This window comes from Sprattus sprattus (genome assembly GCF_963457725.1).
Source record: "Sprattus sprattus genome assembly, chromosome: 12".
Taxonomy (NCBI): Eukaryota; Metazoa; Chordata; class Actinopteri; order Clupeiformes; family Clupeidae; genus Sprattus; species Sprattus sprattus.
In genome coordinates this window covers 15,187,547-15,210,250 of record NC_137910.1, presented here as the reverse complement: position 1 = coordinate 15,210,250, position 22,704 = coordinate 15,187,547, and the positions used below count along the sequence as shown (strand labels likewise).

General features: G+C 44.7%; 1 protein-coding gene across 1 annotated transcript; it reads right to left on the bottom strand.

Moving 5' to 3' along the window:
• Positions 1–233: 233 nt before the first annotated feature.
• LOC308373533 (uncharacterized protein) lies at positions 234–22,612 on the bottom strand. Its single transcript, XM_080849105.1, has 18 exons — positions 21,673–22,612; positions 21,079–21,230; positions 20,752–20,794; positions 19,527–19,652; positions 19,269–19,376; positions 18,086–18,295; positions 17,536–17,673; positions 16,367–16,483; positions 13,963–14,103; positions 10,771–10,989; positions 10,318–10,461; positions 10,006–10,116; positions 9,162–9,871; positions 8,776–8,961; positions 7,198–8,533; positions 5,146–7,098; positions 4,960–5,038; positions 234–1,246 (listed from the first exon to the last, which is right to left on the bottom strand). Exons 1-18 carry the CDS (start codon positions 22,600–22,602, stop codon positions 627–629), a joined length of 7,323 nt encoding a protein of 2,440 aa, XP_080705231.1. The 5' UTR covers positions 22,603–22,612; the 3' UTR covers positions 234–626.
• Between the last annotated feature and the right edge of the window lie 92 nt (positions 22,613–22,704).

Sequence of the window (22,704 nt, the reverse complement as noted above, 5' to 3'; positions counted from 1 at the left end):
GGCCTCAGCGCAACACAGCACACAGCAACACTTAGAAGAACAGTCAAGGTTAAGGGATCCCTACAAAACCATGAGACTCAAGAATATCGTATTTTGTTTGGACTTTGGTCAACTAACAGATGGTTAAATGTAGAAGGCTAAGATAAATTGGTGGCTGGTGTGAGGCATCTGAAACTTGATTGCCTGATGTCAGTTAAGAATAAATATTCTGCTTCATGAAAAGAGCCGGAGAGTGTAAAAACTTAAAATCAAGTTGCACTGTCTGAATTAATGGGTTAAAAAAATATTATTGAATGTAAATTATATGAATGACAATGATTAAAATAAACTAATACTAATAAACTAAATAAACTTTTCATAAAAAAATCAACACAATCAGGAAAATTATTTGATATTTTTGTTTTATTCAAGAAATTGTATTGAGGACAACGTAAAAAAAAAAACAGTGTCAAGACACATCAGGCATTTTCTGTACAGGCCTTACTAAATATAGTCCGATATAAAACTGAAATACATTCGTTAGTCAAGAGTACAGAAGGTATAAAACTAAACTACAGCATAAACAAGAAGTAACTGATACTGGACCGTGAATAAGCTGAACAAAAACCAAATTCACTCATCATCTTCTAAGGCTTTTTAGATTCCTGATAGATCTCACTCTCCCATTTCTCCAGAAAGTCTTGCAGGTTCAGGTTGAATGTGTCAAAGCCTCTCCCCGAGAGGTGGATACCATCAGGGCGATAGAGTTCAGATCCAATGTTCTCGTGCGTAACAGCCGTTCCCCCTAGTTCAGCAACCATATTATGCACTCTGCGATTAATCATGTCACGGATCTTGTCCACTGCCTTGTCAACATCCTCGACAGGCGTGGTGCCCTGCTTCCAGAAGCGTCTCGGCAGGATGTCGGACCACACAATCAGGCACTGGGGGAAGATGTTGCGTATGGAGGTCAGCTCCGTCTTGATGGAGCTCAGTAGTTCTTCTGTGGTGCTCTTGTTGATGTCGTTGCCTCCTAGGTGGATGAGGAGCAGGTCTGGATTGGGCCAGTTCAGCTTGAGCTGGTGCAGCTGGGGCACAAGCTGGTCCCAGGTCATGCCCTGCACTCCCTTCCACCAAACTCGCACGCTGTTGGGATCCATGCCCAGCTGCATGCCAAACTCTGGAGACTTTGCCCTTTTCTCAGCCCAAGTCACGAGAGAGTGACCGCAAATCCAGACATTCTTAACCTCTTTGCTGGTAACACTGCCTGCAAGATTGCGACAACACAGCACACTGTATTAGCTTGTATTGCTTAAATGACACAGGCGCACTTACATCCTGGAACTTATACTCTACGTTGCTCAGGGTGTGCTCAGACTATCATGTGTCTCCATCACATCCCTCTCCTAAGATGAGCTACAGACTAGCTGTTGTTACATACTAACAGGACAAGCTTGGCTTCAAAAAGGTTGAGATTTTGGAGTAGGGGTAGTGTAGTAAGACGCTCAACCACAATGCCATGGTATTACTGCCACTGACAAAAAGGTCTGGAAGGATGTGAGAAGGGTGACTTGAGGTCCAGTGAGGACACAAGCGTGTGGCTCGTGAACTCAATGGGCAAGTTAGATATGCTAAGCTATTAATATCCTAAAAAATGTACAGTCTCAACATTAAAAATGAAAGTCCTTGTTTCCTTTCCAACAAGACTCCTGATACCTTGTTTGCTCGCCTAGCAATGTAAGTCCCTAAACAGAGTAAAGTTAATCTTCATCATCCCTTAGGGGCACTTTTTAGTGCAGGTTTAGCAAAAACAGGGTGTGCTCAGGGTACGTCTTGGACGTTAGCGGAGCATCCGTGCACGGACTACAAACTCACAAACAGCTTTTCCCCCCAGGCCGTAAGGCTTCTGAATCAGCAACATTGACTCACTGCACAGTCGTCATCACCATGTACTTTCTGCTCCCCCACTCATACAACTACACTTACTACATATATATGCACATATTTCTAATCTAATTTAATATTCCTCACTCTGTCAACCTGTAAACTGCTGCTTGCCCTTCTTTACTGCGTAGATGTTGCCTGCCAAGTCTTAAGAATTTTGCTGCGCTGAACCCTACGCACAACCTCTCAGTAAAGAAATCACAACAGGTATGCAGGACAGCTTCCGCTGCTGTGGCTGAACTGGACTCATCCATGCACTGCTCAGGGGTATCGTACGAGTCACTCATAGCCTCATTAACTTCAGCCATGCAGATTCTAATACGATGATGTGTGATGTAGATAATGATAAAGATTCCAATAATAACTGAAACAGTTAATTTACTCTACTGTGCAAGAGCATGATTGGTCCACAATGTTAAGTCGGTTGTGGCTTGTGTTTTAGGATGAGCTGGTGAGGTTTTAGGTTATTTGATTAGGACCTGTGCTCGAGGCCATGGTACGCAGAGATAATCAGTCTACTGGCAGACCATCCTTGGTCTCTCCCACTTCCCAGGGACCTCTTGTCCCAAGCGGGGGGGATGGACAGTTCATCCCCCCCCGCCCACACCTACCTCTACGGTCAGGATAAAGTTCTTATCCTAGACTGCCCTTCTTCTCGTTTTGGCTTCAGCAAAGCGTGTCTGCAATTCATGCCTTATCTGTACATCCTTCATGCACCCAGTTTGCACCTGGTGACACAAAGGTCACTTTGCACCCTAATGCTACTAAAATAACATTATGTAATAGGGGTGGGAATTTCTCGGCACCTCACGATTCGAATCGATTCAGGTCAACGATTCGATTGTAAACCGATTATAGATTATAGATTCTTCTAGACAGAATTTGAAGAATCGATTTTCCCCCCACCCCTATTATTTAACAATTCTACCTTAAAATAACAACTTGAAAAAAATTGTGCCGCTTTAATTACTTTTAATGAGGAGAATGGCCTCTCCACCATTGCCATCGGGGGCCTGTAGGGAAATTACTGCGCTCTGTAAGATTTCTGGAGCCGCCCGGTCCTGTGTATCTGAACATGCGCGACTAGGATCGAGTAGTGATAGTCACTATCGAAACAGCTTTTACTCGTTGGCGAGAGTTGAAAGACACATTTTGATACAAGTTCGATTCAGAAATAGCCATCTATTCTTGACTGTTTTAGCAGTTGTTGACTCGCTAGTTTGTCATAAACGAGGAAAGCAAATTACAACAGGTTTCACTGTTTAGCCGCTAGGTGGAGCTCCAAGCCAAAAACTCTGTAGTGCTGCTTGAAGTACCTAAGGACTTGCACATGCCTGATAGGTCTAAGGCTTTTGACTTATTTTATTTCTCTTTCCCTCATTTTACCACCGAGCAGAGTAGCAGAGCAGAGGAGGCTGTACCCAATGCAGGTGCTGTCTACATTCATGTATTTCACACACTCTGGAGTTCCGGTCATGTGGCCAACTATTTGTCTGTTTCGCTAATCCAGCTGCTGGCAGAGTGCTGTCTACACAGCTGCTCTCCCACTGGACCGTGGAGGTGCTCCCTGGCTTATAACAGCAAGGGCCTGCCTTATTCTGAGGGTGTGCATGGTCATTAGGGGGATGGCAGCCCTGGGCACTGCTCAGGGGTGTGGAGGTGTGCTCTGCCGCATCACGGGAGTTCCTCCTGTACCTTTGGACGCTTCTACCTCTTGGACATGGCGGCCCCATCAGTGGCTTCCTCCATCCTCTCTACTGGATCGGTTGGGTGCTAATATTCTGTTCAGCCTCAGCTGTGTTGTAATCGAGTGGATCGACTGAAAGGGAACATAAGGTTATGCATACAACAACTGTTCCCTGAGGGAGAGGAATGAGGTACAACACTAGTGTGCCCCGCACAGCAGCTAGTGCTCAGTGAAGGGTTGAACTGATGGTGGTGACCTGGCGTATGACATTCCTGCGTCACCACGCGCCCTCTGCCTTTTAACGTGAATATATAACGTTATAATAATATAATTTAACGCCTTAAGCCACATACAAGGGCATAATATCACATACTGTCTTTTACCTCGTTCCTTTCCTTCAGGGAACAGTTGTTAAATGGATACCTTACATTTTGAGACGTGGTGTGATCAGTTTTTGCAATACTAATATATCCAAAACATTCTTGCATCCTCGACTGGATTTAGAGCATATTGTGTTTGTGTTGCGTCTGCAATTAACCGATCTGGTAAAATAGAGTGGATTTAATATGGTGAGCATTGTCACCATAATTCTTAAAACCATTTTTTGTTCTCTTTGTTCTCTGGCCTGTGCGGTCTATTGCCTAGGGCTCAAAAACAGTTAGGACTGACTCTGCTCTGTATACCAGTTCCACGGTATAAGGTATCAGTCATCTAAGCAGCACAAACACATTCTCCAGTGTGGGCTAGTCTAACAACAAGGAAAAAAAACTACAAATAATCTACCCACATACTTCTTAAACTTCCCTTTCCCTTCACCAACTAAACAATATTCAGTTTAAAGAGGACATAGCTCCTCTTGGTCTTGTTGCTAGCTTCAGCAACATAGCTCGGAGAAGCCACAGGTGTGCTAACCTGCAAACCTTCTCCCTGCTCCACCCGTACAGCTAACTTGAAAAGCAAGATAAGTTTAACATGGAAAAACGTTTTCAGTTTAATAGTAGCTATGCAATGGACACTAAGGTCTGACCAATTAGCTAGTCTATAATTGAACCCATTGGGTAACTTCCCTCGGCCAAGATCCTCCTTTAAATCGTTATGATGATTTGAATAATACACATAACAAATTACAATTCTACAATTTTTGGGTGTAAAAAAACCGTATCCATCACTTAAACCGTGGTAAGAAACGCCTAAGACTGAACAAGGCTATCTGCAGAAAACCACCATACCTGTACAGTATTATCAACTGTGCCTACTAAATACTTACCAATCACACTAACAGTATAATACTTAAATTTCATGTATGCTCTTGCAGCATGATCCGCATTTTGCAAATATCAAACTGATACCTGTTGTGGACTCTTTCTTCCCACGTGCCAGCCGAGCCTCTGTGTTCTTCTCCTTCATCCTCTGGTTGAACTGCTCCAGCTGCACAGCAAAATAAATACGGAGAGACAACTCACAACTGCACTGAAGAAGACTTTGTCTACAAAAAGCCTCACCTTCTATGATGAGTAGAGGGAATGGTTGCCTACCCTTTTGTTCCGTTTTGCCGTTATTTCATCCTCTGTGATTGTAGTGACTAGTTTTGGCTGAACCAGTATTGTGTTATCTGTCGTTTCACTCTTTTCAACGGGTGCTTCGACAACATTTGACGTCTGGATGACTGTGAGGCAACGCTTCATGATGTTCGGGATGTGCTGGGACTGTTGGACAGGGAAACTGGTGCTGTTGGTCACAGTGGGCTTAATGTTCGGGATGTGCTGGGACTGTTGGATAGGGAAACTGGTGCTGCCAGGAAGCTGAAGAGACATGTACGAGTGGCTGCTGGAAGGGTTAGTGGGGAGGTAGCCAAGGGAATAATATGAGGAGGATGAAGGCATAGTTGGCGGTGCAAGACCAGGTCCAGGGAGGCCAGTAGGCGATATGACAGGTGGTGGATGATATGTCTGGAATGGATATGCTTGCCCTGCTGCCAATGCGTAAGGGTTAAAAGCACTTGGTGGGGGTGGAGGCATTCCTGAATGGACAACTACAAATGGAGGGGGAGGGTAAGAGGGCGCAGCATATGGAGGTCCTGCGTAAGGGGTTTCGTCAGGGTAAGCGTAGTTGGGGACAGTGGGAGGCTGGTAAGTGAATTGAGATGAATCGGGGGGAAGAGTAGAGGATGATGATGATTCTGTTGCGTAATTAGTCGATTCTGGGGAGTCTACTTTAGTGCTCTCTGGCGTATTTCTGATAGTCCTCGTGAGGTTACGGAGGCCTAGGCTCTTCTTTTTCTTCCCTTGGTGCAAGTCATGTTTAGCGCCTTGTTTGGGTTGATCTCGGAAGCTCATGAACACCTGCCGCTTGGGTGGCATTTCAGGAGGGACTGACTGAAAACTGTCTGACGAGTCTGACGAGTTGGTCCGACTACGGCGGCGGCTTGGGGAAGGATTTTGCTCTTTGGACTCTGATGACGCTGTGGCCATTTTAGCGCCATAAAGCCGCTCTATTGTCCTGCTTGTCAGCTGTCTAATCTCAGAGGAATTCAGCTCCAAACCTACGGTTTTAAGGTAGCTCTGAACTATACCTAAAGACTGATCTATGCCCTCTTGTTTGCCAGCAGCTGCCGTTGCTGCCTCTTTGTGTTGCGTCAGTCTAGGCATTGTTTCTTCTCTCGATTGCTCAGGGGGCACTGAGTTTTTGTATCTCCCAGGACCTTGGCTGTACGGGACACGATGTTCATCTTCTGCCGCAGAGTTACCATAAAGGTAGTGCTCCTCCTCCTCCACCTTACTCGTTCTGAGGAACTGTTCTTCCACATACAGCCCAGACTTCATGCCAACAATACGTGAAAAGCCACTTCCGTCCTCCAGAGCCACCTCATGGGGAAGCAAGGAGTCCTGGCCAGAGTACTCCTGTTCCTCAGTGGCCTTAAAGGGGTCATAAGACTCGTCCCAGTGGGACTCCCAGTCGCGGAGTGAGGCACTGGGTACGCTACGCTGCTGCTCGATGACAGCGTCCTGGCCAGAGTACTCCTGTTCCTCAGTAGCCTTAAAGGGGTCGTAAGACTCGTCCCTGTGGGACTCCTTGAGTGGGGCACTGGGTATGCTATGCTGCTGCTGGATGACAGTGCTCTCCTCCCTGGCCTCTCTTACCATCATAGAGATCAGGCTGGAGTCCACCCCTTTGTTGAGCAGCTTGAGGAAGCGCTGCATCTGAACATTGACATTACTCTTTGCCTCCGGTCCTGCTTGCTGCTGGGATGGGCTTAAAGGGCGCTGGTGAAGGGGGGCCTCAGTGAAGTGAGAGGGGGTTGGAGTTGAGGGCGTCTCCAGCACAGCAGGGTAAGTGGACACTGATGTCAGAAGATGTGCTGGATAGGGTAGACCATACTGATAAGGAAGTGACCTGTCTGTGCTCTCTGAGGATAAAGGTATGGGGAAACACTTGCCAGAGGGCAGTTGGGAAACTGATGGTTCAAGGGGTACAGGATCATCTTCATTCTGTCAACGACAAAAATGATAAAAGGTTAGAAGGAAAATGTAAAAAAATGGAAAGTATGACTAAAGACAAAGAAGGGAGAATGTGACATGGTAACAGACCTTAAGCGGAAATGTTGGCTCCTGGAATGACTGCTTGGGTTTCTTCAAAATGGACTTGATTGGTGGATTCTGTGATCTGGCATCTTGGTTTAGATTTACAGGCAACCACTGCGGAACCTGCTCCTCTACCAAAGGCAAGGACTGAGGACTCCAACCAGTCTGTTCTTTAGGATCAACAACTGGTGCTCTTTTCTTCTGTTCAAAGGCGACAATTGCCCGCTTCCGAGCTATCAACTCATTAAGATCATCCAGCTCCTTCTTCTTCCGGGCAAGTTCAATGTCCACCGCAGACTCGACCACCTGTCCTCTAGCACTGCCGCTGGTCAGCACTGGAGTTGGCTGATCCTTACTGACAGGGCCTGAGCTTGTGTGGTTCTCTGATAAGGCAGTTTCAGTTTTTCTCCTGGGGCTGTTGCTCCTACTCCGGCTGCGCTTCCTGGAGGAACGCTCCCGACTGACACTCCTACTCCGGCTGCGCTTCCTGGAGGAACGCTCCCGACTGCTGCTTCGCCTCCTGGGCCTCTCATCTCTCCGCTCTGGGCTCTGGCTCCTCCTTCTGTATCGCTCCCTCTCCCTGCTTCTACTCCTGCTTCGCTTTTGCCTGGTAGACCTCTCTCTGCTCCGACTGCGACTCCTCCGGTCTCTACCACTCTTCTCGTTGCTTCCTCCTCGTCTCCTTTCTATGCTTGAGCTTCGCTGACTCTGATGATGATCAAACCTGGCACCCCTGTCCTGGCTTCTGCTGCGATCGCCATTTTTCTGGCTGCTGCTCCTCTCCTTTTTCCCAGACTCCTCTTTGCTCTTGGACTGTGTTATTACTCCGTCTCTGCTTCTCTCCCTGCTTCTACTTCTGCTATGCTTCTGCCTGGTAGACCTCTCCCTGCTTCTACTTCTGCTATGCTTCTGCCTGGTAGACCTCTCCCTGCTTCTACTTCTGCTTTGCTTCTGCCTGGTAGACCTCTCCCTGCTTCTACTTCTGCTTTGCTTCTGCCTGGTAGACCTCTCCCTGCTTCTACTTCTGCTTTGCTTCTGCCTGGTAGACCTCTCTCTGCTTCTACTGCGACTCCTACGGTCTCTACTGCTCTTCTCGTTGCTTCCTCCTCGTCTCCTTTCTATGCTTGAGCTTCGGTGACTTCGATGATGGTCAGACTGGACACCCCTGTCCTGGCTTCTGCTGCGGCTGCGATCGCCATTTTTCTGGCTGCTGCTGCTACTCTTCTCCATTTTCCCAGACTCCTCTTTGCTCTTGGCCTGCTTGGCTTCACTCAGGTCCTCCTTCACAGCCTCTTTTCTTACCGCATCATTTTTAGGACAGACAGGCTGGTCTTTTGTCTTGCTGTAGAGGAGAAAAAAAAAACATCAAATGTTAAAATAATGATGTGGCATCTGGTTAAAACCACCTAGAATTCATACCTTTAATCAGGGATGGTGGCTCAAATGAGGTCACAAACATCTTAAAGGAGCATTCAGAACTTTTAAATGCAAGTTTTGTAAATTATCTACCATTACAGATAATCACTTCATCATGCTCTAAAGAAAGCCTGGATAAATGCTCAATACACATAATGTTGGTCAGACCTGACACCCCTGTCCTTGCTTTGGCTGCGGCTAGGATCGCCATTTTTCTGGCTGATGCTGCTACTCTTCTCCATTTTCCCAGACTCCTCTTTGCTCTTGGCCTGCTTGGCTTCACTTAGGTCCTCCTTCACAGCCTCTTTTCTTACCGCATCAGTTTTAGGACAGACAGGCTGGTCTTTTGTCTTGCTGAAAAAAATTTGATGGAGAAAAAAAAACATAAAATGTTAAAATAATGATTTGGCATCTGGTTAAAACCACCTTGAATCCATACCTTTAATCAGGGATGCCTTCTGTTATTTTACATATGAGTTTGGCGGTAACAGACAGTTTGCTACCTGTACCGGGTATAAAATTCAAAATGGTCCTTGACAAGTCTACCAACTCACACGAAATTTGGACCGCCGAGGTTGGGTTTGATTTCCACATGTTGTGTCTGTGCGGGGCCTTTCTTGAGGTTGGGTTTGATTTCCACATGTTGTGTCTGTACGAGGTCCTTCGTGAGGTTGGGTTTGATTTCCACATCTTGCGTCTGTACGGGGCCTTTCTTGAGGTTGGGTTTGATTTCCACATGTTGTGTCTGTACGAGGTCCTTCGTGAGGTTGGGTTTGATTTCCACATCTTGCGTCTGTACGGGGCCTTTCTTGAGGTTGGGTTTGATTTCCACATGTTGTGTCTGTACGAGGTCCTTCGTGAGGTTGGGTTTGATTTCCACATCTTGCGTCTGTACGGGGCCTTTCTTGAGGTTGGGTTTGATTTCCACATGTTGTGTCTGTGCGGGGCCTTTCTTGAGGTTGGGTTTGATTTCCACATGTTGTGTCTGTGCGGGGCCTTTCTTGAGGTTGGGTTTGATTTCCACATGTTGTGTCTGTGCGGGGCCTTTCTTGAGGTTGGGTTTGATTTCCACATGTTGTGTCTGTACGGGGCCTTTCTTGAGGTTGGGTTTGATTTCCACATGTTGCGTCTGTACGAGGCCTTTCTTGAGGTGGGGTGTGGTTTCCACATGTTGCGTCTGTGCGGGGCCTTTCTTGAGGTTGGGTTTGATTTCCACATGTTGCGTCTTTACGAGGTCCTTCATGAGGTTGATGGTCATCTTCTTCTACAGGCAAGAGGATCAACAGAGAACATGAGCAACAGGCGCATATAAAGCAGACAGCAAAACCTTCACCATCTTTTGGGATTTTAACCAAGACATTATAACCACAGCAAAACTAATTTCACATTTCACTGCACCTTCTCTTTTTCCACAGCCCCCAGACCCTCGAGCTTTGGTGCGGGGGTGAATACACTCTCTGTAAACCTCTTGACCCTGATGGCTTGGTTGCCAGTTCCAGATGTGGCTCTCTGGAGAGATGAAGATGACAAAGAATTAGAGCAACCCAGGGTCAGTTGAGGACAATTCTGCTATCTGGATTTTAGGCTCTTCTTTCTTGGGTAAAGTCAATCTCAGGTACAAATAGGGGGAACAGTACACACTGGGCACAGACTGAACAGTTTGGAAGTTTTCATACTACAAGTTAAGACAGAGGCACCTCAGGCACCTACCGGCACAACAGTGAACTCCACCTTCTCCGAGAGGGAAAGTTTCTTCTCATCCATCACTTCACAGAATTTAAAGTACAGTTCGGAGTCCTGCGGGTACTTGAGGTATCCAAACTCATAGGTGTTACTAAGGCCCACAACAACACCCTAAAAAAAGAAGAAGAATTAAATTAGCTCCTTAAGATAAGACATTACACTACTGGTGTTAAATCTATTAACCTGGCCTCATCTCGGAACCTCAGAGTGTCTCAAATCACATCAACAAAAAAAACAGGGTACTTGCCCCTCATCAAAATATCAAATATCAAAATAGTCCCGCCTTTTTAGACTTCTCTGTCTCTTTCATGTGTTGCTCTCAAAAGTGCTGATTACAAAGTATTGATTTTTGAGAGGGTTCTCTTGCATACTCCTTTGTTTCAACTGCTAACACCTGAGCATGGCTGCCATCACACTCACCACTCTGCGCTGCTCCTCTGTGTCCGTGCATTGGAAGGTGTCCGGCAGGATCTCCAAGTTAACGGCCCTCTCAGCTCTTGTCTTTGGGTTGGTAGATAATTTAAACTGAACTTTGTCCCCCTTCAACATGGTGGCCTTCGTAAGCACATCGTCCACCCTGAAGCTTAGCTTCTTCTCCAGTCCCTCCACTACAGTCTTCAATGTACCAAGAAGAAGCTCCTATAAAACAATACAACAGCAGGAACAACTGTTAGTTAACATACAAAATGTTTGTAGATGTGTTTAAAGTCAACAGCTTCATCTGATTCAGTACAAAAACATAAGAGTATTGTCTGTGGCAATCTGTTTTAAAGAGTCCGTTTTTGCAGCATGGTTCTTATGAGGAATCATTAAAACTGCAATTTCCAAAGTTTGAGCAGTTCTGTGACTGAAGCTCACACGCTTTCTGCACACGCTTACTTTTTTTCAAAGCTTTTGGAAATGTACCATATTTTATGTTACTTCTTAAGCAAAAACTCAACTTGATGAAGAAGTGCCTTTAATTTAAAAAAATGCGGTGAGCACATTAAACATGCATTAGCTTTGCATTGTCTCAATCAATTGTCTCCAGATCAAAGATGCTCTATTGAAATGTAAAGTTACAGGTGCAGCCCCCTAGTGGTTGGGGGTTATATTTCACTTATCATCACACCATACATTTCTATTTAGCTATCTGGTAGATGCTTTTACCCAACGTGTTTGCTGTCAGCTGTCATTAATTGATTAATTACGAGACCCTACTGAGAGCTAATTTGCTGAAGAGCAGGTTGATAGTCTGTGTAGCTTATGTTGTATTTTTTACCTACTCATGACTGCAATATCGAATAATGTGTGTATTGTTGGTGCTGGAACATGGACATCTAAACAGATAGGAGTAACAGTTAGATAAAATGGCTGTGACATTACAAAATGGTGACCCGCCACGAGGCAGAGAGGCCTTTTCTGAGAAACCACGGGACAGAGAGTCTGTAGGCCTTCTCTGAAGAGGAACCAGGCTCCTCCGAAGAGCTACCAGACAGAGAGTCTCGGTACCAAAAAAGGCGAGACACCTGTCATCACAGGAAACGGCCAGCAGTTTGCGAACTGTGTAACATGCAAACTGTTCAAAACAGATGGAACAAAGAGTCTTAATGTGGTCAAATGTGATGGGATGGGTAAATAAGGGCAGGGGTACAGGGAAGAAGAGGTGTGATAAGATCCAGGGTTTCCGCTACGTTCATTTCAGCGTGGCGGGCCGCCGCACCTTCGTCATTCCCCGCCACGCATCGGAAAAAATCGGAGCCCTGTTTTTTGGTGTGTTATTTGCCACATCAAAGGATTCGTCTGCCTTTCCCGCACTTGATCAGCGTTCCACGGCATCCACGGCTTACCACAGCCGGTTTACATACTCCCCCCGCCCCCTCTCTCGTTTCTGACACACTGGCCCTCAAACTAGAAACCGAACAACTGGATCAGAGGTACGTGACGTTGAATTAATTTTATTTTACATGTGAGAACAAGTTGTTGAACATTGTGCAGGGGTTACATCGTAGGCCTAATATGTTGTAGACGTAGACGGCTGGTTTCTCACATTGCGTCTATTTCGGGAGGCTAAATGTAAATAAGCTTCAGTAACGGTCATTTCTAAACGCACAGCTGTGTGTGGTCCCGCAATGAGCCCTGCACTTGTAGCGGATGACAACAGAGCAAAGTTTGTTAAAGGTAGCAAGTCCGAGGCCTGCGTGGTTTTAAAATAGGCGGACACCTTCGCAGAGCTCATAGATCTATTAGTTAGGCTAAGGACAAGCCGACCAACTTAGCGATTTCGTTCGTAATAAATACAAGAACAGTTAAACAAGTAGCCTAATAGCTAGTAATTCCCGCCGGAGTTTTCGAATCCAAAATGTCAACGCGTCCTCTTCAAAGATAATAATTCTAATGCATTTAGATCGTCTCACTCTGTCCTCTTTTTCAGATGAGTTTGCTGAAATACTTCACTAAAAAAAGGAAAGAGCCATTTCTCAAATTAACCTCGAGATATCCTGTGAATTCATAACCCCACTTGGACATGCGTTCGTGTGTGTGTGTGTGTGTTTTGCCTTTCAGCACCGCCTTCTCTTGTTTGACTTGTTGACCACTTTGCGGCACCCTGCTTAATGACGTAGTTGTAGCAAGCGCTGTACAGCATCATTAGGCTTCAGCAAGCAGGCTACTATGCGTGCAGTGTAAATATCCCCAAAATAAACACCTGCCCCTTTTGCTAAATCTTCTTATGATGACAGTATCAGTAGTCAGTAACAATAGTCATAGTAGTCACACAATGTATGTGAAGTAGGCTACTGTAAACAGTAATATTTTGTCATCATATTTCAACATGTAATGTTTTGAAATGAAATATAGGCAGGTAGTAGTAGTGGAGCTGGAGAATGCTGCCTAGAACCAAGAGAGTCAGATGTGAGGGAAGACAGTGAGAAGAGCCAGCCAACCAACAACAATAAAAAACCTGGCAAACACAGGGCTTCAGGTTGGGACCCAACATGGGTTGAAAAGCCTAGGTTTAAACCGTGGCTGTATAACACCGATCATGTTTTGCCAAATAGGTAGCTCATGAGGACCCATACTTTGTACACCTTTAAGGACCTGAAATAATGACATTGTCCCGTATTTAGAAACAAAAGTACAGTTCTGTATTGAGCTGAAACTGGGCCCACAATTCGGTTAAAATGCAGGAAATTGCGTCTAAGAAATACAAAATTTTCTGGGGGGGGGCCCCCAGACCCCCCGCTGACGTGCCACCGCACCTTACAGGAAATCCTGGGGGAAACCCTGAGATCTATAAAGAGTTTGAGGGGGCTTTGTGCTCAGTTAGTCTGCTTGATCACTCTTGCCTTAAGCTTAGAGTTTTTGAGATGCTCCATGGACCAGCTCAGCAGCAGTAAACTACTCTAAAATAAACAGTTCAGTATTTTCACAGCTGTTTGCCTTGAGAGGTTTCTTGAGAAGCTTTTATAATTTCCAGATTAGTTTGTTTTACCTAACTTGTAAGTATCTTTGGTTAAAAAAAAAAGAAAAAAAAGTTACCACATTTTTAATTATTCTATTTAAAATGTGAAATACTCTCCCGTCACCAGTATCTACCAGTGTGGTGTCCACTGCTGCCAATGCACTACTTGCCTTGTTCCCAGTAACTGCTTTATTCTTGACCGTCTCCTCGTCCTTTGCTGGAAGTCTGAGCACTGTTCCCTCGTACGTTGTGCTGCTCACATCCTCTAGAACTTCCTTTTCTGGTGATGGCCCTGACGCAATGGGCTTCCACTGAAGAGGAAGGGAAGGGAATGGAAAAATGTACCACACAAATCACCAGTGGCTGGTTAAAAATTTGAAGAGGCATTCATTACAGATATGACATTCTGGCTTTTAGAGCCATCCAGGTGAAGAAGTGAGATTACCACACCCATGAGGACACAAGACAAAATACACATATGTCTGGATGCTGAAAGATTACTGATCAATAAACAACAATGGTCAATGAATTGTACTTGTTCCATGGTGGGCTGTGTGTGCACAATGTGTTAACGATGTGTAAAATACCCCCATTATATGTAATAGCCTATGTATCAGGTTTGAGTATTTTTTTTGTGTAACTGTATGTTATTATTCTTCACGGCTCACCATGATGTTATGCAAGGGATAATGTATAGTCAGCCGATTCGTACCGGAGAATAAATCCCAACGGGACAAACAGAAAAAGACAATTGAGGTTGCAGGTGTTGCGTAGCAATTTATTAATCCTTAACTTCAAGTTACAATTAATTTGTTACGAAAAGTGACCGGACTACTTGTGGAATGATATAAAAGATATAAATTAGAAGCAAAAAACCTGTTGCAAATTGCAGCAGTAATTATAAAGAAATATCAGACCTCAGAACGTTGGGGTAGCCCATTCAAATCAATGGAACTTTTAGCAACATGCTGAGCCGTATAATAAAAGTGTTTGAATCACATTTGTAGGTAAATGTTTGTGTTTTAAAACTGTAAGCTGCTTGGTGGCGTTTTCTTTTCACTGTGTGTAAGTTTGAAAGATATGATCTTCCTCTGTGTCCCTGAGGTCTAATGACAGCAATACACATTTTTGTGCAAACACAAATTCCCTTTTCTAACGAGGAACATGAAAAACATATTAGCAGGACTATGGGGACCTCCCTTAGGCAGACATAAGCCATAATGAAACACACCTGGCCTAAACAGTAGCAGGAAAGGAAGCTGACATAACTGACCCCATGGAAGCTGACATAACTGACCCCATGGAATGGCTGACATAACTGACCCCATGGAATGATGATTCTACCTTTAAGAAGCTTTTGAAGACCCAACTCTTCAGAGAGCACCTCCCTTCCTAACTGGCATTGAAAAGTGCTTAACTTGCACTTAGAGCAGTTACATTCCTACACTTCTTTTTTATTTTGTATATAGTTTTTCTATTTCTTATGTAAAGGAGTATTTATTGTTACACTAGATCTCTATTGACCGTAGCTTGACTGTTCCCTCCCTTGTACGTAGCTTTGGACAAAAGCGTCTGCTAAATGACTAAATGTAAATGACTCGAGGGGGGGTTCACAATGCACTATATACGTCCTTCCAATTGTCATCACCATTTCCTAGTCTTGATAGAAACCAGCCAAGACTAGTTTGGTCATATGTCTGTTAGCCACGTGTCTTTCAATGAAATAATGGGACTGCATGTGCTTGACTTATGTGGCGCTTGTAACTTTCTCCAGTGCTGTGAATAAAGCTGCAGTCTCACACCTGTGTTGCCTGAAAGTTTTTACCACACATTCTTCCTTTTCACACACACTTAATGTGTGGTAAAAACTTTCAGGCAACACAGGTGTGAGACTGCAGCTTTATTCATATATATATCTTTTCGTGTGATATTCTTCTTTCTCATTAAAGGTGCATTAAGGATTAATAGCTATTCGCTAAAGGTATGCTAGCAGCTAAAACTAACGAAATCTCTTGAAATGTGCTGACTTTGACATTATGACAAACTAATTACTCAACGACTGTCCTTACACAGTCAAACATCAATCATGTGCAACACAAGACTAAGCAAGACGGCAAATAAGCTACTTACTAGATCGGCAGAAGGTAATCAAAGTCAGGTCGGCGGGCATCGGCAGGCAAAACTACAGAAGGCAGTTATATGCCTATCGACCCTGCTATGCCATTGGCACGGACGCAATTCTCCATATTAAAAGTCATTGTAGCGCCCCAATTTTTTTCAAGCTGTTATTTTAAGGTTAAACTGCTTATCCTAACCCTAATCCTGAAGCATAATTGTTGCATATTGTGCCTTTAAGCATCATCGGTAGGGCATTTGCAAGTTTATGAGCCAGCAGACGACTCCAAACTAAGACTCCAAACTGGAGACAGCATGGCCAAACTGGAGATTTTCTGTTCCAGATCAAGTCTCTAGATTATCTTTCCACAAACAGATGGACCATATTATCATAGTTTACAGGCATTCAGATTTGGATTGAGTAAAAATAACGTTCCTGGATCACTCTGCCCTACCCACCTTGCTCTTGATGGCGGCGTCTTTAACATCACTCCTCTCCTTCGCCAGTTTGTTTTCGGCACTCGAACCGAAGGTCACTGTGCCTTCTGGAAGTTTCAGCAACCGAACGGCCCCCTCCTGTAAAATGAGGATGACATCGGAGCACATTTAGGCCCATGGTAGTCAAGGACCCGATACCTGATCTGCTATTGACATCGTGTTGACATGATTCCAGGAATCTCACAGAGTCAATCCAATATCAATAATCAGTATCTCTTATACTGTAAATTTGCTGGAATAAATGTATCTGGAATACATACGATGTTACAAATTCTCACACTTGACTCTCTTCCCATCGTGAGGTGTTGGTGCCTGACTAAGCACTGGGCCTCCTTTGTGGCATCTTAGATCAGCTACCATCACGGGATGTTTTAACACTAGGCTAAAAACCTGCTTGGTTTTGTCGCGGAAAATTCTAAGAGTTCTCAAGAAACTCCTCAAGGCAGACAGGTATGAATATACTGAACCGTTTAATTCAGAGAAAATCAACTACTGCTGAGCTGGTCCATGGAGCATTTCAAAGACTATCAGCATTTGGCAAGAGCAATCAAGTAGATAACCTGAGGACCAACTCCCCGTGCCCTTTTTATAGATCTGCTCTTGTTTACTTCATCAGAATTAACCACATGGAGATTGAGAACAATTGGTACATCTATTTTAACAGTGTGCATATTGCACAGTTTCCTGCGATAAAGAGTGTCTCAGTTATTTTCAGGTATGGTGTCTGGAAACTTCCTGTCTTGTGGCATTTCAGAAGCGCCTAGAGGAACCTGTGACCCTGTCGTGGCCTTTCAGAGAGACGTTTACTGCGTGATTTATCAGAAAAGGGCCCTTCTGCCTGTTGGTTGAGATGTCCATGTTCCAGTACCAGCAATACACATATTATTCAACAATACAGTCATAAGTAAATAAAAATACGACAGTTGCACCGGCCTTTTAGCTGTTTTGTTTTTGTCCTCTTTTCAATTTCTGATACTTTGTATAGCACTTTGGTAGTTTATTGGTCATTTTTCAGCTGTGCTATATAAATGAATAACTTGACTAACTCACCAGGAGAGAGGTGAGCTCCACCTTGTATTCTCCAACCTGACACCCTTCCACAGTAAGGAGCTGGTGTCTGACTAACTCACCGGGACGGCGGTGAACTCCACCTCGTCCATGACTCCCAGGTCCCCCTCACTCAGGTTCTCCGTCATGGCGGCCCAGAGGTTTCTGTGGTTCTCCGACATGATTGAGCAGGAACCATCCTTGATGTCCATGATCACACCCTGTTGTTATTTCAAAGAAGAAAAAAAATTCACATCTTTCCAGAGTAGGTATTATTACTGCAAATCACTGGATGCGAGGATATTCACTCTCGCTTCTTCTACAAAACAGATAGTAGTGGTGAGAAGATAAAAAGTCCAACTGTAATTGTTCACCAATCTGTGTTTTGCCTTTGATAAGCATGCCATCACAACCTGTAATTGGCTGTTACTTCAGCTAATACCATCACCATACTAAAAAGTCCATAGCCATGCTCAATGTTGATATTATTATTATTATAAGTATTATTATGATGATGATACTCATTATTGCAGCACAGGCATTGAACTGCACATGGCTGCTCTCAAACCAGTGCAAACACAATGAAACTGGGCTGCACTGGGTAATCAGCATTTACTGCAGTAACAGTCTCACCTTCTCTCTCTTCTCTCTGGTGAAATTGAATGTAGTTGGGATTTGTGGCTTGACGTTGGTGGCTCTCTTCACTCTTGACAGGAGATCGGTAACCACTTGGAAGTGGACATGGTCGTTCTTGAACAACGTCGCTTTACAGTTGGCCTTGCCAAACGTCAGCACCCGGACCTCGTCAAAGAGGGTCGCTGAGATCAAGCCTCCATTGCAGTCCTACGATCAAACAATTAAAACTTATAATTTACAAAACTTTGAACCAAGACAGGAATCTTTGTAAAAAACACAGATGGCCTTCTAGTTGCAATAACTCATTAGGTGTGGGTGAGTTGTTGTTAGAGTATGCCTTGAACAACATTCCAGAACTGCATTGTTCCATTTTGTTGACTTTCTCACCCCCCTCTTGGTGTTCTTATCTGTACTATCCGTCTCTGGTTTTCTCCCCTGCTTTTCCATGCAAGGGTGAAACTAAGGGCAGGGGGGTGGATTTAAGAGTACTTAGATTGCATTAGAAGATGATTTCTTTGTCATGTTTGGGTTCATTTGAATGGTCTCAGTCTGAATGGTACAGTGGTCTCAGTCCTGCCGCTGAATAGATCTCAGAAACATGAGGATTCTGGTCTCTGTGGGTTGAAGACCCCCATCTTAAGGTTACAACCCCCTCAATTTGTCTGTTTGAGCCTGAAGGGGTCGAAGGGGTGAGGGTGAATCATTGCAACATGCCGTGGGCCATAAACAATGGGGAGGCATATGCAGTGGGAGTGAAGGGCACTCCTTAAACAGACTGATAAGCAGATAACGGTCTCTCGTAGTCGGAGAATTGTAACAAAGCGGAACAGCTTAAAGGTACAGGGTGCAGTCTACGCTAGCAAAATGCATACATGATAATGCTACCAGGGTGCAGTCTACGCTAGCAGAATGCATACATGATAATGCTGCTACTGAAGGATCAGAATAAATTATTCTGAACAAAAGATGAGTAATCCTGTGCACCTAGATAACATGAACGTGTTTTATGAACGAAATACTGAGAACTGACAAACATTTTGTGACTAGTCTGTACAGGCCGGTTTGACTTCACTTGTTAGCTGAGCTCACTAATCTAAATAAGGGTGTCTACCAAGAGAGAGGTCCCTCTTGGTAGCATCATGGATCTTTAACATGATCAGGCTTTGGCGATGCAGCCCACCTTTGCATCAGTTGGAGTCTTCTTGACGTGTCCCTCGAAAACCTTACTGTCCAGCTCCTCTGTGCCCCCACGTGGAATAATCACATCAGTGGCAAACTCCTCTTTCTTCTGAAAAAGGAACAACACAAAACACAAACACATGATAAGATACGAATCACTGAGATATTATAAATCATGTGTGCTAAAATAATAAAGAACATTTTTAAAACATTTAAAACAAAAAAACATGTTGTTTGGACTGGAATGAGGCGAACCCACCCTGTTCTTGAAGACAGTGAAATGCACCTTCACCCCAGGAACCAAGAACTTGCGATTGCCCATAAAAACATTGAAGCTGAAGTTAAACCTCTTCAGATCATCCCTTTCAATGACGCCGCTGTTGACCTGAGAAGAAGGAGACGCACAGCATTAATCTGTTACGTCTGACGAAGCTGAGGAAGTGCAATAAGGTTCTCAGTGGAAGTGAGAGGGTCCCTGATAAATGGAACCGTCTGATCTACACCTTTGTAGTAGAATAATAGTGTGGACACCCACGGACACATAGAGAGGGATCTGGGCAAGAGACTGAACAGCATCTCTACTCCTGACAGCCTGATGTCCAGAAACTTCATCATCATACAAATCATTTAGCTTAACTCTACAGTTTGCCATATACCCTTCTATTTCATTTGTAACTTGATAAATTCTGGGAATTTATGGGAAGGTCGTGATCCTGGAAGTCAAGTCTTTCATTCGGACACACTCCACTGATTTTCAGTTGAGTTAGCTCAGTTAAGAAACACAATGCAAAAGAAATTAACTTTGGAGAAAGTTTGTCTGATTTCACCAAAATGTTACAATTGATAATAAAAACAAGAACCTCTTTTTTCCCCTTTATTTGAAAGGAAAAACAACCTTTTCTGCAAACATATGCATGAATTTGGGTATTATTCATGATATTTATTATATTATTTATAACCTTTTATATTTATTTTTCTGGATGCACCTGGTATTGGAGATAGAAGAGTGTGTAAACCGTCTCTGCTACAAGACCAGGTAAGATTTGGTCATAATGTTTCACAAATCCCTAGAGGAGGTCATTTTTGTTTACGTTCTTTCTTTAAACCTTTAACTTCCACACTTCATATATGTCTTCCTAAAAAGCTCTGCACAACTTCCTCTTCATCTGTTTGAACAGGAAGGCAGAGGGCCCCCTTTATGTGCAGATTCATCTTTATGTCGTTTTGGCGACTCCCTGCAGGTTTCCCTAAACAGTATAAGATATATAGTATAAACAGCATTCGCTGTCTTAAGTGCAGATTCATGTTGCTGTGGTCAGACAATGGCTGTAAAGACAGGGGAGTGGTCATGAGGACCTCTGACTGTATCCCGAAACTGTCTCCGTATTGTGATGTCTGTGCTATCACCCCAAAAGAAAACTACCAGATGAAACAGCGTGTATGGAACACACGAGTACCGACAGCCGACTGTACTTAGTACTTACCCCTAAGAACGAGATGATCCCCGTGGACCGTCCGAGGGGAGGCCTGTGAGAGGCATGAGCAGTTAAACACACAGCACACACTGACCCAAACGTGAAACAAATATTAGGCATACAGCTTTTCTTCCACTGCAAAAGAAAATGAGCTTTGCATTTTGCTCCATTCAAGGTTTGGCTATCATCATCACCACCATCACTGGCTTCATTGCTGTGATTATTAACAGGACCATAGGAAAAAAGTGTAAGTCAGGATCAATACTATGTCAATTATTTCTTCAGGTAGAAAAAGTCCTCCCTCCCAATTACACATGAGAAAAGGCTCAGCCTTACTTGGTTGGGGCGGTGGCTGGGGCCGAGGCTGCAACTTTGGGCTGCTCCTCTGGGGTGGGTGTGTTGCTCTTGGGGGGCTCTGGTGGGGGTGCCAGTGATGGGACGGCTGGCACAGGCAAGGGGGCAGGATGAGCTCCTGGAGGGGGTCCACCCTTCACAGCAGAAGAACAGGACGATAAACATGTCAACACATTGGTGAATTTCCCAGGGTGCACAGAAAATGAGGTACACCTCTACAGCAGTACACTTTAATCTGAACCACTCAGCTCGTCCAGCAACCTACCAACCCAGTAGAAATAGTTACAATGTAGAACACAAAGCTTTCTGATAAGCGGTTTCTTAAGAAAACAGAGTGCACCACCCAGAAACTGGATGCCCCTTAGCAAGCATAATTTTGCGTGCGTTTTGCCTCATTAAATGTGAACTGTTAAGTACAGGAAACAGAGATTGTTCGAAATATGAAACACTGCCTCAATCACGTAGCAATTCGAGACTTTGGCAGCTTCATGGGGAAACTTTTCTAATTAGTTGACAGATGCGTTTCATTCACAAAAATCTCATATTTAAGAGTAAGACCTAGTGAGTAAGTATCACCTCGTTTGGAAAGGCAGGAGGTGCTGGGTCAGACTGTCCGTCCATCTCAAAATCTCGGTTGTCTGAACCAATGATGACGGTTCGTTCGCCGGGACCAACATTGACACGCATTTGATCTACAGGGGCATACTTCTCCTCGTTTGGATCGGAACGGTGAACCAAGGTTCCAAAATCACGATCGATAGCTCCAGGTTGAGCCTCCGCCTGTCCGAATTGATCCGCCTGAGCAACAAAAGGGTCCACTGATCCAAAGTGACGCGTACCTGGACGTCCACGGGGCTTCATACGTCCACGGAGCTTCATACCTCCACGGGGCGCCATACCTCCACGGGGCTCCATATGTTCACGGATAAATTCCCCAGGTTCGAAATCCATAGGCCCGGGTAATCCTCGCTCCATAGGCGCAAACTCGCGATTCATTTCCGGACCGTGTTCATACTCCCTCGGAGGAAGGTGTCTACAATCCATCGGTGGACAATCCATTTCAAAACGGTAATCGTTCGGCATATCAGAACCTTGACCGAAAGGCATGTCATCAACAGGACCATAACCCATCGGCTCCATATCCATTGGAGGGATTGGATATGGATCTTCGAGGTAGTGTTGTCTTTGATCTTCGTGGAACTGTTGTCTTCGATCTTCGAGGAACTGTTGTCTTTGGAACTGTGGTCTTGGATCTTCGACGAACTGTGGTCCTGACATTCGCCCCATAGGTATCTGATAGTCCGGTGGACGTCCGTACATGAAGTCTTGATTAGGATAATCGCGAGGTGGTGGTGGTCCCATCCTAGGTTGCTCGGGAGGACCATAAGGTTGCTCAGAAGGACCATACGGTCCCTGCTGGGGAGGACCATGTGGATGCCGCGGGAAACGGGGGCCACTGCCATGAGGAGGACCATGCCTTCCACTACGCCTCCGACCTCGCGCCATCGAAGTTAAGCTCCAACGTTCACTGTTAGCTAATGTTACAGCAAGCTAGCTAGTCAGCAAACAACAGAAAACTGCGCACCCAGAGACTGGCAACCTGGTAAA

Coding starts and splice junctions, on each gene's coding strand:
- LOC308373533 (XM_080849105.1), bottom strand. CDS start 22,602: ATGGCGCGAGGTCGGAGGCGTAGTGGAAGGCATGGTCCTCCTCATGGC. Junction 19,653..20,751: donor GGATCATCTCGTTCTTAGGG/GTAAGTACTAAG, acceptor CCTTCTTCTCAG/GTCAACAGCGGCGTCATTGA. Junction 10,990..13,962: donor AAGCAGTTACTGGGAACAAG/GCAAGTAGTGCA, acceptor ATTGTTTTATAG/GAGCTTCTTCTTGGTACATT.